The sequence below is a fragment of the Silurus meridionalis genome, chromosome 8 (assembly GCF_014805685.1).
Source record: "Silurus meridionalis isolate SWU-2019-XX chromosome 8, ASM1480568v1, whole genome shotgun sequence".
In the NCBI taxonomy this organism is placed as follows: Eukaryota; Metazoa; Chordata; class Actinopteri; order Siluriformes; family Siluridae; genus Silurus; species Silurus meridionalis.
In genome coordinates this window covers 25,137,229-25,151,878 of record NC_060891.1, presented here as the reverse complement: position 1 = coordinate 25,151,878, position 14,650 = coordinate 25,137,229, and the positions used below count along the sequence as shown (strand labels likewise).

General features: G+C 40.9%; 1 protein-coding gene across 1 annotated transcript in view; it reads right to left on the bottom strand.

The window, feature by feature from the left end:
* Positions 1-14,650, bottom strand: part of shtn1 (shootin 1) — a 46,887-nt gene that overhangs the window by 19,700 nt on the left and 12,537 nt on the right. The window contains 3 exon segments of the mRNA XM_046856583.1: positions 446-543; positions 1,610-1,772; positions 7,122-7,216. Of these exon segments, the coding sequence (XP_046712539.1) occupies positions 446-543; positions 1,610-1,772; positions 7,122-7,216 (356 nt within the window).

Here is a 14,650-nt window from a genome sequence, read left to right as displayed (position 1 = left end):
TTGTGAGTGTGTATGGTGTGTGTGTATAATGTACTGTGTGTGTATATCAATGTGTCTCAGTGAAGGTTGTGAGTGTGTATGGTGTGTGTATAATGTTCCATGTGTCTCAGTGTAGGATGTGAGTGTGTATGGTGTTTAATGGAGGGTCTAAATGAGTATGCAGAGTTGAGAGTTAGGGGCCGTCCTCTAGGGCCCGTTCAGTGGCAGCTTCATGGTGCTGGGATTAAATCCTATAACCTTATAATTAGAAGTCCAACATCTTAACCACTTAGCAACCCTTGGCAGTTGTATATAGGTTGTGTATTATTTTCTGTTTCTGTATAAGTGTGTGTGAGTGGGTGTGTGTAACTGGCTCTCTGTGTATATGTATGTGTATGTGTGTTTGTGTGTGTGTGTGAGAAAGACACTCAGGGTCAGAACTGAGATGAAAGGCTGTCAGGCATACTTCCTCTCGGGTTTTGTGGAGCAGATCTTTTGTCGTCTCTAGCTCGAAGGCTAACTTCTTCTTCTCCTCCAGACATGCCTCTAATTTATTCCGTAACTCTGATCGAAACACACAAACATGCAAAAATGTTTTCTAAAGCAAACTGGCAAATCACATCCTAAAAGTGACAGTTCATCAGTGTGTATCTATGGCATAGTTTATCAAATGTATCTATGGACAAACGAGACAGTCCCCAGGAAGGAGGAAGTTTCTCCAGTGAACACTATGAACCAATAGTGAGCTTTGACACAACGTAGGGCTGGGCGATATGGCCTAAAAAAAAATCCCCGATTTTTTCACAAAAAATCCGATTTGCGATTTAAATCGATTTTTTCCCCCCTGCTTAAAATCAACCTGCATATGACAAAGAAAATGTTCAAAAGTTGTAACTTTATTAAATGGGTTAAAGTGCAATCAGAAACAACAAGCCATTGTAAATTGTGAAAATAGAACGTAACATAACATAAAATGAGCAAACCTACAAAGAAAAATGTTTTATGAATGTTTAAATGTGGAACATGATTGAAAATGCATCTGAGGTTTGGAGTGATTTTGCCTTTACTTTTCTTAAAAACTCCACAGAAAAATGAGTTGAAATTTGAAATAAGAATATAAAAGACAGGGAGATTCTAAATAAGAATATTTGAAAGATTGAGCAAACCTCAAAAAACTGTTTTATGCGTGTTTGAATATGGCGATTCAAATGCTCTGATTTTTCTGTTTCTTAACAGAAATGCCGTTCTGAAGCGTCTTTACAGGTATTTTGACCGCTCCCACCACCCATACCGGAAGTGTACGATTAGACGCGCAACACTAAACAAAGTGCGGCTGCTTAAACGTGTATTTTCAGGATGCGGCTGCTTAAACGTAGTCTTGTGCTGCCGCTGCCGGGAGTTCATTCGAAACTATGGGAGCCCAAAAGATGGGCGTCGGCGGACATTAAAGAGAAAACCGATTTTTATTAAAACATATCGATGTAAACTACACATTCGAGTTAATCGATAAAATCGATTTATCGCCCAGCCCTAACACAACGGAAACACTTTATTTCAGTAATAAATCCTGGCTCAAGTCACTGCTTCAAATAAATTAATTCATATAAAGAAATAAATAAAAACAACGTACCTGAGATGACAATCTGGCAGTGGGAGGAGCTACAGATTTCAGCCTCTTCCTCCTGATGATTTTCCTCCTCGTCGCTCAGGTTGATTTCGGCGATGACGTTGGCATCTAGATGCGCCATGTACATCATACTTTTCCTCTTTAGGGAGCGGTTCTGCCTGTTCAGCTACACACACACAAGCACAAATACTGTAATAGTGGTTTTTTTCAGGGAAGGCCTTAAATATTTGAGCCAAAAAAATTTCTATTACAATCTATTGCAATCGCATGACGTCGTAGTAGCGTCCGCATTTACGGCATTCGGCAGACGCCCTTTTTCAAAAGTGACTTATTTATCTCATTCATACAACTGAACAGCTATGGGATTAAGGGCCTTGCTCAGGGGCCCAGGAGTGGCACCTTGGTGGGATTTGAAATTTTGGATTTAAAGTCCAATGCCTTAACCACTAAGCTACCACCTCCCATTTGAAAACATTTGGTGCATCATGAAACTGAAAATGCAACAAAGGACATCCAGAACTGTTGAGCAGCTACACTTCTGTATCTCAGACTCCAAAATCTAGAGGAAGATCTTCCTTAATATAAATGCAAATGGGGACTAAATGTGTAACGGGATGTACAAAAACAACATCAGACGTCCACAACGTTTGTCCGTATATTTAAATGAAGCACAATGGTCAGCAATTAATTTCTGTCTTTGTGCAATGTAGTAATATTGTCACCTACGAGCATAACAATCAGACTGATGTCTCGATATGAACAGATTGAAAATAAATTCAACAGATCTTCTCTCTGAAATACCAGCCTTTGCACATCCTTTTTTTTTTTTTTGCTCAATCAAACGCACACACGGCGGTGAAAAGGGCAATAATCAAGGGTAAAATAAGCTAGTCACACAAGGAGGAGGAAGCCGAGAAAGAAAGATAATTACGGTACTTTTATCAGATACGACCATGTAAATATCAATTGCGTGCCGTATCGCGTTCAGCCGAGCAAATTCCCTTCCACGCCGCCCTTTTTTTTTTACACTTCAACATACCGGCGTGCTTTCTTTAAGGTTACATTAACGGCCTTAAAGATCGCCCGTGAGAGGCCGCTAAGTGGGGACAGGACCAGTCAATAGCATGAAGGCATTTGAATTAAATAAATGATTCCTGAATGACATATTGGTCGGAGCCGGGCTGCGAAATTGGCCCGTCTATACGCCGCCTCGATTTAACAAGCATTTATTAATGGCGGCTCCGTCGGGACCAGGCGACACACGTAGCCATTTCCTGATGATGTCCTTTACTTTGAATGCGTGTATTAGAAAATACAATCAACAACACATAATGCGAGGATAAACACACACGCTAAGTGATAATCATCCAGCATTGATGAGAGCGAGAGAGAGAGAGAGAAAGAGAGAGAGAGAGCAAATGCGAAATTACACATTTGCAGAAATCAAACACACACACACACACACACACACACTCAGAGGTCGCTACTCCCCAGGTTGCCCCCAACCTCCCCAACACATCACCACCTCTGAAAATCATCATCGTCAAAACAAAATGTCATGTGTTTGGATTGCACTTTGATTTGCCAGCCGCCACCTGCTCTTTCCTCTGTTACTGCTGTTTTTCAATGCAGGATGTTCCAGAGTTTAAGAAATTGATTATGATTTTTTTTTTCTCCTTTTCTTCTTTTTTTCCGGCCGACAGCAAACGGGGCCAGGTTGGCAGACAAATTACAGGCATCGGAAACGATGAATCAAACGTGCGAAACGTTGGCGGTTATTAGACCTGATTCGCTCTGCTCTCCACCGGTCTACACATACAGAAATTGTGTTCACCTATTTAAATGTAAATGAACCGATGCTGTCATTTTCAACTACCTTAAAAAAACTAAATAAAAACACGAGAATAAAACTCAGCTTGTAATATGAAGTTTGCTTGCATTGTATTTCAGATTAACATTTATAAAAAAATAAAATAAAAAATCATCTAAACATGTTATTTATTCCTGAACACAGTAAATCGAAATGCTATCCAAGGTGGAATACACGGCACCGGCCACCACGCAAACACTCATACACACACTCAATTACACCTAGAAAGAAGATGAATTGAGTCTGGTTCTGTTGAAAGATTCGTGCCACCTCGAGGAGCTTTTCTGTCCCCGTTAATTAGGGACTAAAAAAACACTACATTTTGATGTGGAATATTGTCTATTGTTAAAAAGTGCATTCAATTCTGAATTGAATTGTTGGGGAAGGGGTAACTCAGTCCAACACTGCTGGGCCCCTGAGCAAGGCCCCTTAACCTTGAACTGCAAGTCGCTCTGGATAATGCCACTGTGTAGCATCTGAGAACTGAGGAGGCCAGTTGCTAAAATTCTGGAAGAGAAATGTTGACCCGTGTGTGTCTGATACAGGATTCAATCTGCTCAACAGTTCTGGGTGTTCTTTGTTGTGTTTTTTAATTCATGATACTCCAAATCTTTTCAAATAGGGAGTGGATAAAACATAGGACTTTGGATCTCACACCACACCAAGCTGCCAATCCTGGGCCCCGGGGGCATCTGCCAATCCAAGGGCATCCACCAAAATGCCTTATTTAATGCCTGATATGAAGGTCAGGGGTTCAAGACCTGATATCGCCAAGCTGCCACTCTTGGGCCCTCTTAAGCAAGGCCCCTAACCCTCAGTGTTTCAGGGGTGCTGTTACATGGCTGACCCTAAGCTGTGCGCTTCCTAATATCGCATACTCCAGATGCAGAATCCCAGACAGCAACCTAAACTTACAATCGTCTCATTGGGTACCTAGTTGAAGACTTTTGTTTTATTGAACATGATTTTTGAACATGGTTAAACCTGATAAAAAATAAAGCACCACAATGTCTAAATCTAAAATGTTAAGAAAAGTAAAGAAAAGCAAAAAAAAAAGCAAAGTGACACCAAAGTACTTTGGCTTGAGGAATGCTCCATTCAGCTCTATCCACAACAAACACCAATATGCACTCGCTCTTGTTTATACACCAAACTGCCTAGAATGCTAAAATGGGTTCCATCCATCTTTAAAGTCAATCGCCGTACTCACGGGACCAGCAGAAGTGCTAGAGTGGTTAACGCTAAAAACGGTTTATCTGAGAGGATAAAATGAGACGGTTCGGCGTGACAGTGTTGGAAGAAGACAGCTCTCACAGGAGCTGTTAAAGCCTCCTGCTGTGAAACCGCAATTCATCAGGCAGGCTGTGGGGCCGTACACACTAGAGATGGCCCAAAGAGGGTCCGGAACAAAGGACTGGAGAGACACACAGAGAGTAAGAGGGGGTTTTCAAGCACAGTGGCCACCAGCATTAGTAGGACACACCAGCATCTTCTTTAATGGGACAGAGGAAGCATTGTGATTGGCCAAATCAGGCTTTTCTAAAGCACATAATGCCAGAGCACTACACTGCTCAGCTGTGGGGGCTATTTCCTGTTTGATAGACAGCACTGAAACACCAAAAGCAGGAACAAGCTGTGAGGAACTTCAGACGAGCACCCCCTGGCAAACCGAGTCAGAAACACACATACAAAATATTACAGGAAACCTGAAAACAAGGACTAGAACAATGTGTTTTCACATTTATTCCTTTTTTTTTTTTTAAACAAACAAATAAAAGGAATCTCAAAAACAGTCAGCGGTAAGGTTTGTGATGTACACTGCTCTAGGATAGCAAGGGAAATATTATAGATTATATCATTATAACAGTTATATCAGCATCAAAAATTAAAGCCTTGTGAAACACCTGTCAGAGAAAAAAAGCTGATAGCGACACTTGCTTCTAAGCACAATATGCCTAACATGCCTTGAGAATAAAAAATAAACCAATATTAATATATACAAAGATATTTAAAATTGCGCCTGGAAACATAAACCCCCCGAAATCATTAAGAAGTATAAAAAATGTACAACAGCAATTTAAAAATTGTGAAAATTGTTAAATTGTGAAACGGAGCACATTAAAAAGATAACTCTAGATCCATCCTAGCGCTGTTTCTCTTCCTCCTTTCACTACAAGCACAAAACGCAGTGGTGCATCACCTTCCCACCTCCCTTTCCTCTCCCTTTCAATCTTTTCATCCCTTGCTCCTGCCCTCCTAGCTGCTGTTCTCTCATCATGCTCTCCCTGCATGGGTCTATCAGACAGCAAGGCAGTAGAAAGCTGATTCATCCATCAAAAAAAAAAAAGGGAGCTCAGAAAAGAGGCCATGATCTCCGTCCACAAGCTGCCTCACACACCTGGCTCACCCGAACGCTGTTTACACACCCTAAACTCCGACCTCCTGAGGCCTACAGCAAGCCCTGGTCCGGATTCACTTCTTTTACAGGTGTTATGTTAGAGCCTTGCCTGACTACCTGGGAAATATCTGCTTTTTAATATCAAGTCTTTCAAGCAATAATCAGAGATTATATATATATATATATATATATATACACACACACACACACACACACACACACACACACACACACACACACACACACACACACACTATATTAATGCAGATCTGCGTTTAAAGAAAACTAACTTTTAAAAAACTAAATGTCACCCAATATTGTTTATACCCAGTTTAAAAACCCTTCAATCAAACTATCTATCCATCTATTCATCTATCTATCCACCACCTATCCATCCATCCATCCATCTCTCTCACTCTCTCTCCCTCTCCATCTATCAATCACAGCTTCCTGATCCAGCCATAGGAACAATTTCAATAATTGTAATTAGATAGATAGATAGATAGATAGATAGATAGATAGATAGATAGATAGATAGATAGATAGATAGATAGATAGATAGATAGATAGATAGATAGATAGATAGATAGATAGATAGATAGATAGATAGATAGAGCTAAATAGAATGTTCTAGAATAGCATAGATCCGAATAGAATGTTCTAGAATTGCACAGAGCTAAATAGAATACTACAGAATATCACAGCTGATCAGAATATTACAGAATAACTGAGCTGAATAGAAAGTTCTAGAATAGCATAGAACTGAATAGAAAGTTCTAGAGTAGCATAAAGCTGAGGATAATGTTTTAGAATAGCATAGAGCTGAATAGAATATTCTAGAATTGCACAGAGCTAAGTAACATACTACAGAATATCACAGCTGATTAGAATATTCTAGAATAACAGAGCTGAATAGAATGGTATAGAATAGCATAAAGCTGAATAGAATATTCTAGAATAGCATAGAGCTGAGGATAATGCTATAGAATAGCATAGTTCAATAGAATATTCTAGAATTGCACAGAGCTAAATAGAATACTACAGATTATACAGCTGATTAGAATATTGTAGAATAACAGAGCTGAACAGAATGTTATAGAAAAGCATAGAGTTGAAAAGAATAGATATAACATAGCATAGAGTTGTGTAGTGTATAGCACAGAATAGAGTTTTAAGGAATAATAATATATAATAGTGCAGCAAAAAAAAAAAAAAAATGAAATGAAAAAGAAAAGAAAACAGTGAACCTTAGTTGCCAGGGCCTCCACCGTCTGCCTGCAGGTCTTTTCAACCTCCAGGTTCTCCTGCATGCTGCTGACCTCCTGGAGCACCATGTGTGACACTAGAAACAGACACACAATTTTTTTTTTTATACCAAATATTTCTGCTTTTATACTGTAACTCCACTTGATTTCCAGTTCTGTACTGCAAACTATAAAAAGCAGCAGGAGGAAAGCCAACATGCTCTCGACACGTTCCCCTTCAATTAACATCATGAGGTTCATCTCACAGCGGCGTTTAATTGTGTTTACTGTAAACCCGGCTCTAGGTGTATGCCTTCGCAATGAAGTGTGTGGTTCGGCTGGTTAAACTCATCCTCAGTGATCAATAAAAGCTGTTCCTCTGCTCATCTACTTGCACGCCAACAGGAGCCGACTGGTGTAACGGCTGAACTGATGATTATAGTAAATGAGTGAATGTGATATATAAATAATACATCATTAGAACACATTTCCATCAGGGATGTGCATCTCCATAACTGAGGCTGATGCGATTTGCACCTCGATGCGTAGTCAACAACACAATACATTAAAGATACATAAGAAGCAGCAACCGACGAGATGCGATCTGATTCCCCTCAATCACGATTCGGTCCGATCCGATTTCCATTTCATCCAACACAGCGCAGTTCAGTGCAATACGATGCGAAGAAAGAAAATTCGATAAGGTACGCCACTTGTATTTCTATGGTTCAGACCGTCAGCAAATCATCAATTTACTTAAGTGCCTTCTTTCCCTGTTGTGTCTGGAGGAAGTTACAGCTCTACCTCTGCCATGTTAATCTGTATTCTATGTGACTCTCAGGACACGCCTCGGTCTCCGTAGCGTTGTGAAACGTAATATATTTACGTAGCGAGAAGAATTTGATCTACATATAAATATTGTATTGTTCAAAACGTTGCATTGCAACACAAATGCCACTTTTTAAAACATACATATTTTATAGTATACATATATTTCTTGATTTCTTTTTTTTGGTTTATTCATTATTTCTTTCTTTTCATTCTTCAGGAATACGCCTTACATGACCACACAGACTCCTGGACAACCGACTCCTCATGCGAATACTTGGTAAAGACAATCGCGTCGCTTCTGTTAACCTGAAGATCATCGCTGCTTTTTTTTTCCCATCGTCCTCCCCCCTCTGCAAAACCCTGATTAATACAAGCGATGGAATTGGTACCTTCTCTTCCCAGGTGTCTGTGCCAACCTGATGACTGAATTATGATCAGTTTGCACTCGGAACAGACCCAAATCGCACAGAATTAAATCCGGCTCTTGTTTCAGTTTTATTTTTTTTTCCGAAATGCGTTCATTCGACATGTGCCAGCAGCTCTGGTGTTAAAACCCCTCGGGTTTGATTGACAAGTTGTTTTAATTGAACTATTTTCTGAAGGAGGCACGAGGCGGAGCAGGACTCGTAATGCACGTGGCGCTGCCCTGATTCGTGTCAGTAATCACGCGGCGACACCGGCTGCAGCCCCGATCGCTGTCACTTAACTAATTACACATTGTGGCTGAGAGGCGAAAACATGAATTAGTGCCGCGGCGGACCGAACGCCTTGCTCCCGATGACACCAAATTAAAAGTTGATGAACGGTGGCTTCCCTCCGCCGGCCATTAAACTCTATTGAGCTGCCAGTTCCAGGCTGCTCTTGTCCTCCACACACACACACACACACACAATCACTCATTATCTTCTTTATCTCTTTTAACGTCTCTTTCGCCCACTGTACTCTCTCTTTATTAGTGAATATAACTCCGACATGCTAATGTGTGTGTGTGCGTGTGTATGTGGGCACCTTAATACACTATTCTACTGCAAACTCCATGCACTCTCTTTCTATGTGTCGTTCTCTACTCTGATTCTGCACATGAAATAAAATCTGATCATCTCCCTTTATTTCTATACTCAGGTGCTCATGAAGCATTTCACCAACAGACCTGGTGTAGAACAGACATATTTTAGGAATGTGATAAAGGGAAGATAGCAGTATGGGTGTATATACGGACAATCGGTGGTTACAAACACCTCAGAACGTTGCCATCACTTAACGTTAGCTCGGTTTATTTGTTGGTTAGGCTGTGTATCGTAAAAACACTGTAAGCGAAGCGATATATTTGGATGTTCCTTCTTTTAGGAATAGGATACAACAAGCTTTTCCCACCTGGATTGGGGCATTTTCTGCCATTTTTCTTCAGGGCAAATCCTGTTAATCTGGGTCGAGTTGGATGGGGAGCGTCAGAAGACAGCAAATTTCCCGTCCCTACAGGGTACGGGAAAAACTGAGGTCCTGAACACTGTGAAACAGGTTTTGAAACAGGTTTTTATTGAGGACATCTATGTATTCGCTACATTCAGCATTTCCTCAACCGTGACCATTTGCCCGGTTTCTGCTGCAGAACACAAACCCCACAGCGAGATGCTTCCGCCATCATGCTTCACTTTTGGGATGGTTTGGGCAGGTGATGAGCGACGCCTGGTTTCCACCAGATAACGTTTAGAATCTTGGTTTCATCAGACCAGAGAAGCTTGTTCCTCACAGTCAGAGTGTCCCTCAGTGAGATTCTATTGGTTTTGCACTAGGAGGCTTCTGTCCAGCCATCCCAGATTGGCGGATGGCTGCAGTGATTGTCCTTCTATAAAGGTAAACTTTGTACATCCTGTTTGGAGATGGGACATCAGGTTCCTGGTCACTTCTTCTCCAGTGATTGTTCAGTTTGGCACAGGCGACCAGCTCTTGAAGGAGTCCTGGTTGTGCTACACTTCATCCATTTGAGAATTATGGAGGTCACTGTGCTTTTCGGAATCTTCAGTGCACCAGATATTTTTTGTAACCTTCCCTGATCTGTGGCTCGTAAGAATCCTGAGCTTTACAGGAAGTCCATTTGACCTCATGGCTTGGATCTTGCTCTGATATCAGGCCCAAACTTTTCCACTAGTAGACACCAGTCAAGGTGTAGAAACATCTCAGCAACGATCAAGAGAAATTTGAGGCACCTGAGCTCAATGTTGTTGTTGCTGTATTGAGTCTGAATACTTATATACGAGATATTTCAGATTTTCATTTTATTTTAAAAAAGACATTTCTAGAATTCTGTTTTCACAGTTCTGTTGTCATTATGGGGTACTGAGGGTAGATTAATGAGAAAATATACATCAGTTTGAACGATTGTAATATCAGGCTGCAACAATAAAAAAAAAAGGAAGGGGTGTGAATACTTTCCGAATGCACTGTATATTGTATACACACCTACTTTTATGTATTACATACTACATACATGTATTTCATATCTACACCTACTCATCCATTTAATTCTCTAAAGGCAATTGGCACGGTTGGAACCTGATGCACATTTTCCCTCGTTTGTGGCTGTTCAAGGCGTGTCCTTCAAGGCAACAACTGCAAATGAAAGTGTAGGTGATGGGAAAAATGCTCTATAACAATCAAGGCTTTCAGTTTTCCTTTCTGTTTAACTTTCAATGTATAGATATCATTTAGCCGCCTCTGTGTTTTACCTACGATCGCGCGTGCTACCATAACCACTCAAGGCGGTTTTACTTTATTTTCCACACCATGTACTTAAGTTGAAGGACGTAATTTACTGAGACCGAAATGATTTAACCAGCTAAAAAGATATGACACCACAATTGAATGGTATTAACTGGATCCAGGATTTTAGATACAAATAGAAAGACACAGACAGACAGACATGCACAACACAGTGAAATTCTTTCTTTGCATATTCCAGTGATGTTACGATTATGGGGTCGAAAGCACGGGTCCAGAGCGAGGGGTCAGCCATAAGCAGTGGAGCACAGAGGGTTTAGGGCCTTGCTCAAGGGGCCCAAACATGGCTGCTAGGCAAAACTGGAGCTTGAACCCCTGACCTCCTGATCAATAATATAGAGTCTTAAACACTGAGATAGATAGATAGATAGATAGATAGATAGATAGATAGATAGATAGATAGATAGATAGATAGATAGATAGATAGATAGATAGATAGACATGTTGAATAGATAGATAGATAGATAGATAGATAGATAGATAGATAGATAGATAGATAGATAGATAGATAGATAGATAGATAGATAGATATACAGTCAGTCAGACAGACAGACAGACAGACAGTCAGACAGACTTCTATGCATGTACCTGCTGTCTTTTTTTTTTATATCCAATGCTTTACTATTTGTCATCTCCCATCTGACCTGCTATCTATTTCCTTCTTCTCTTCTCATAAACTGCCCCTCTCCTCGTTCTCTGTGTGTATCTATACCTCATGGTCTCTCTCACCCGTACCCTCTTTCTCCCCATACTCTCTCTCCATCTCCCAACTCGTTCACTCTATATATAACTCTCACAACCTGATGTCTCGATCTCTTTCCCCACCACGTTCTTTTAATTCTCTATCCATCTTTTTTTACCCTATAGTCTCTTTTTCTTACTTTTTTCTACTCTCCCATCTTTATATACATCTCCGCTACCCCATTCCCCCATCATTCTCTTATCGCTCCTTTCTTCTCTCTCGCTCACACTCTCCCTAGCAGTATGCCATATCTCCTGTGTGACAGGTTAATTGTGCCAACTGGTAGGCTTAAACAGTGTTCAATGTGACGGTTCGGGACGTCACGCGTTGGAGCTGACAGTCTTAATTGTGAGTTTTGTCCTCCTCATCATCACCACATTTCAAAATCTCTTTTCTTTTCCGCACCCATTCCCCGTGTCTCTCCCTCTCCCTGCCGTCCCGCGTGGAACGGCCCAGCGATTGGCTGCGTGTTTGGATGCGCGATATAACGTTCGCGGGCCTTGATGAAGGGGGCAGATGCCTTTGTGGTCTTATCATTAGAACACAATGGCCGTGTTGTCATCAACCTTGCCATCTCCTATTGAAAAGGCATGATTGTGTGTCGGGTCTCTCTCTCTCTCTCTCGCCTACCCCACTCCACCCCGTGCTGAATAGAAGCAATTTTCCAAGAGCTATGAAATCACGTAATGGCTCCCGAAAAACGCCGCGGCTCCGCCATTATTTAAGTGGAAGTCGTACACAATGTGTGTTTTGCGGGCTGAGCAGTACGGAGAAAAAGCATGAGCAAAGGCCACACTATTCAGCCTCTCTTTGCCCACATCTAATAATAACCCATTTCATGCATTAAAATGAGAATGCTGTGGGTACTCTCTCTCTCTCTCTCTCTCTCTCTCACACTTTCTGTGTTGACACATTGCTGTTGTGCTTTTCGGAGGAAAAAAAAAAATCTGCTGCAATTCAATTCACGTGTTTCAATTCCCCCTATTTTGCGTGGAGAGCGAGAGCGCGGCTTTTCCGCGTGTGGCGCAGAAAGGTGAAGTGCAGGGATTTAAACTAAAAGAGAAACAAAAGCGTGCAAGCCGCGGCCTCTCTTCTATCCGCCCGGGAATAGATAGAAACTTCTGACACCGGTTAAATGCGCTGAAGATCGCTGAAACTGAAACATTTTAAATGATATATATATATTTTACTGCTACGATCACCTGAGAGCCGATTATAAAGGAACGAAGAATAAAACAATGAAACGAACTCAGATGGAAAATTTACAATCTGGGATCTAATAACGTCAATCAGCCGAGACGCAACAGACATTTGGTTTGTGGGTACCTTATAAAAGGAACCCCATAGGAGTGACCCTGAATATTGGAAGATTTGATTTGAGGTGTTATGAAACGAGGATCGTGCCATTTTGATAATATGGGGGTGCTCGATGTCTGATTTCACGTAGAATTACTGTTTTTTTCTCCAAATAAATGCTCTCACCATTGTGCAATCATATAAAAATATGTGCAATACCTGCATTTTACTCATTTCCTTCTGTATTTTTCTGTCCTCATAAAAATGTGCAATAACACTTTTTTTACTCTTTATTTTTTATTTAATCTGCAACTGAAAGCTTCCGTCACCGAAACAAATTCCTTGTGCAAACATATTTAGCAATAAAGCTCTCTCCGATTCTGATACACTAATATACATCTCATTATGATAATGATCTACATAAAAATGTGTAAGCGTTTAATAAACATTTTGTAATTGCGTGTATTAATACACCCACCCTCATGACAGGTTTTGCTTTCCATGATCCGTGAGCGACACAGGAGCATCTTGGCGGCAGGGATTTAAATATTTAACAACGTTTGTGAGATACTGTAAAGGGTCACTATATTGCCAAAAGTTTGCTGACACCTGCTCATAGGTATGATATGTGCGTTTTGAGCATCCAGTTACGCATTTAGTCCCAATTTGCTCTTCTAATTCCCTCCACTCTTCTGGGAGGATGTTCCACTAGATTTTGGAGTGTGCATGTGGACATTTGTGTTTATCAGCCACAAGTGTGTTAGTAAAGTCAGGTAGTGATGTAGGTGAGAAGGTGAGGAGACCTGGGGTGCAGTCAGCGTTCATGTTTATCCCAAAGGCGTTCAGTAGGGATAAGATCATAGCTTTATAGCAGACCACTCAAGATCTTCTTATTCAAACCACATAAAGCAGATCTTCACGAGAGCATTGCCATGCTGGAACCGGCTTGGGTTTCTAAGCAAAATACCACACCCAAAGACGTCCTATACGATTGTGTGCCTCCAACTTTGTAGTAACAGTTTGAAGAAGAACCACTTATAACAGGAAAGATCAGGCGTCCCGATACGTTCGAGATTCGAGACTTGTTAAATAAGATTCGACTATGTAAATTCTTAATCATAGACACCTCTAGAACCCCAATATCAATATCATGCTCTAGCAATTCTCTTCATACAAAGTGTCACACAAAGTGCCACAGCGACATCCATAACCTTCTGTTCCATTTATTTTAATGGCATTTGAAGGACGCCATTATATCTTTTTCAATTATGTCATTTCTTTAACTAAGCATTTGAGAGTTAAGAACCTTGCTCAAGACCCCTGCAGTGCCAGCTTGATGCTGCTTGGATTCGAGCTACGGATTTCCTGATCAGAGATCCAACGTCTTTTCATTGAAACCTAGGGCCAGTAAGTCTCTATATGGCATGGCACCAGACCGTAAAATACAGTACTCATAAATCATGCTAATACCACACGGTACTGAAATTGATACTACTGTTGTTTTTTCTCCTCAGATTTCGCTGCGATTTTGGCCATGATGTGGTCGTCAAATTTGGGAATCTTAAAAGATTCCTATAATCTAAAATCTGTAGTCTTTAATAGCGGGTTTGACATGTTCCCCGACAGCCGATGAACCGCTACGATCATTTTTCCCCTTTGAATAAATTCCAGCAGTGTTTCAGACTCTTTCCTGCAGTGTGACTTGTACTATGACGAGCTTCAAACCGAGAACCAATAGGAGCGCCGAACCCAACGATGTGACAACTTCAAACCACCACGGGGGGAAAAAAAAAAGGCTGATACTAAACCTTAAGTTCGCTCTGTAAAATTGATAGTTTAGTTGCTCCACACGTCCTCTCTCTATACACGTTTTTTTTTTTTGTTT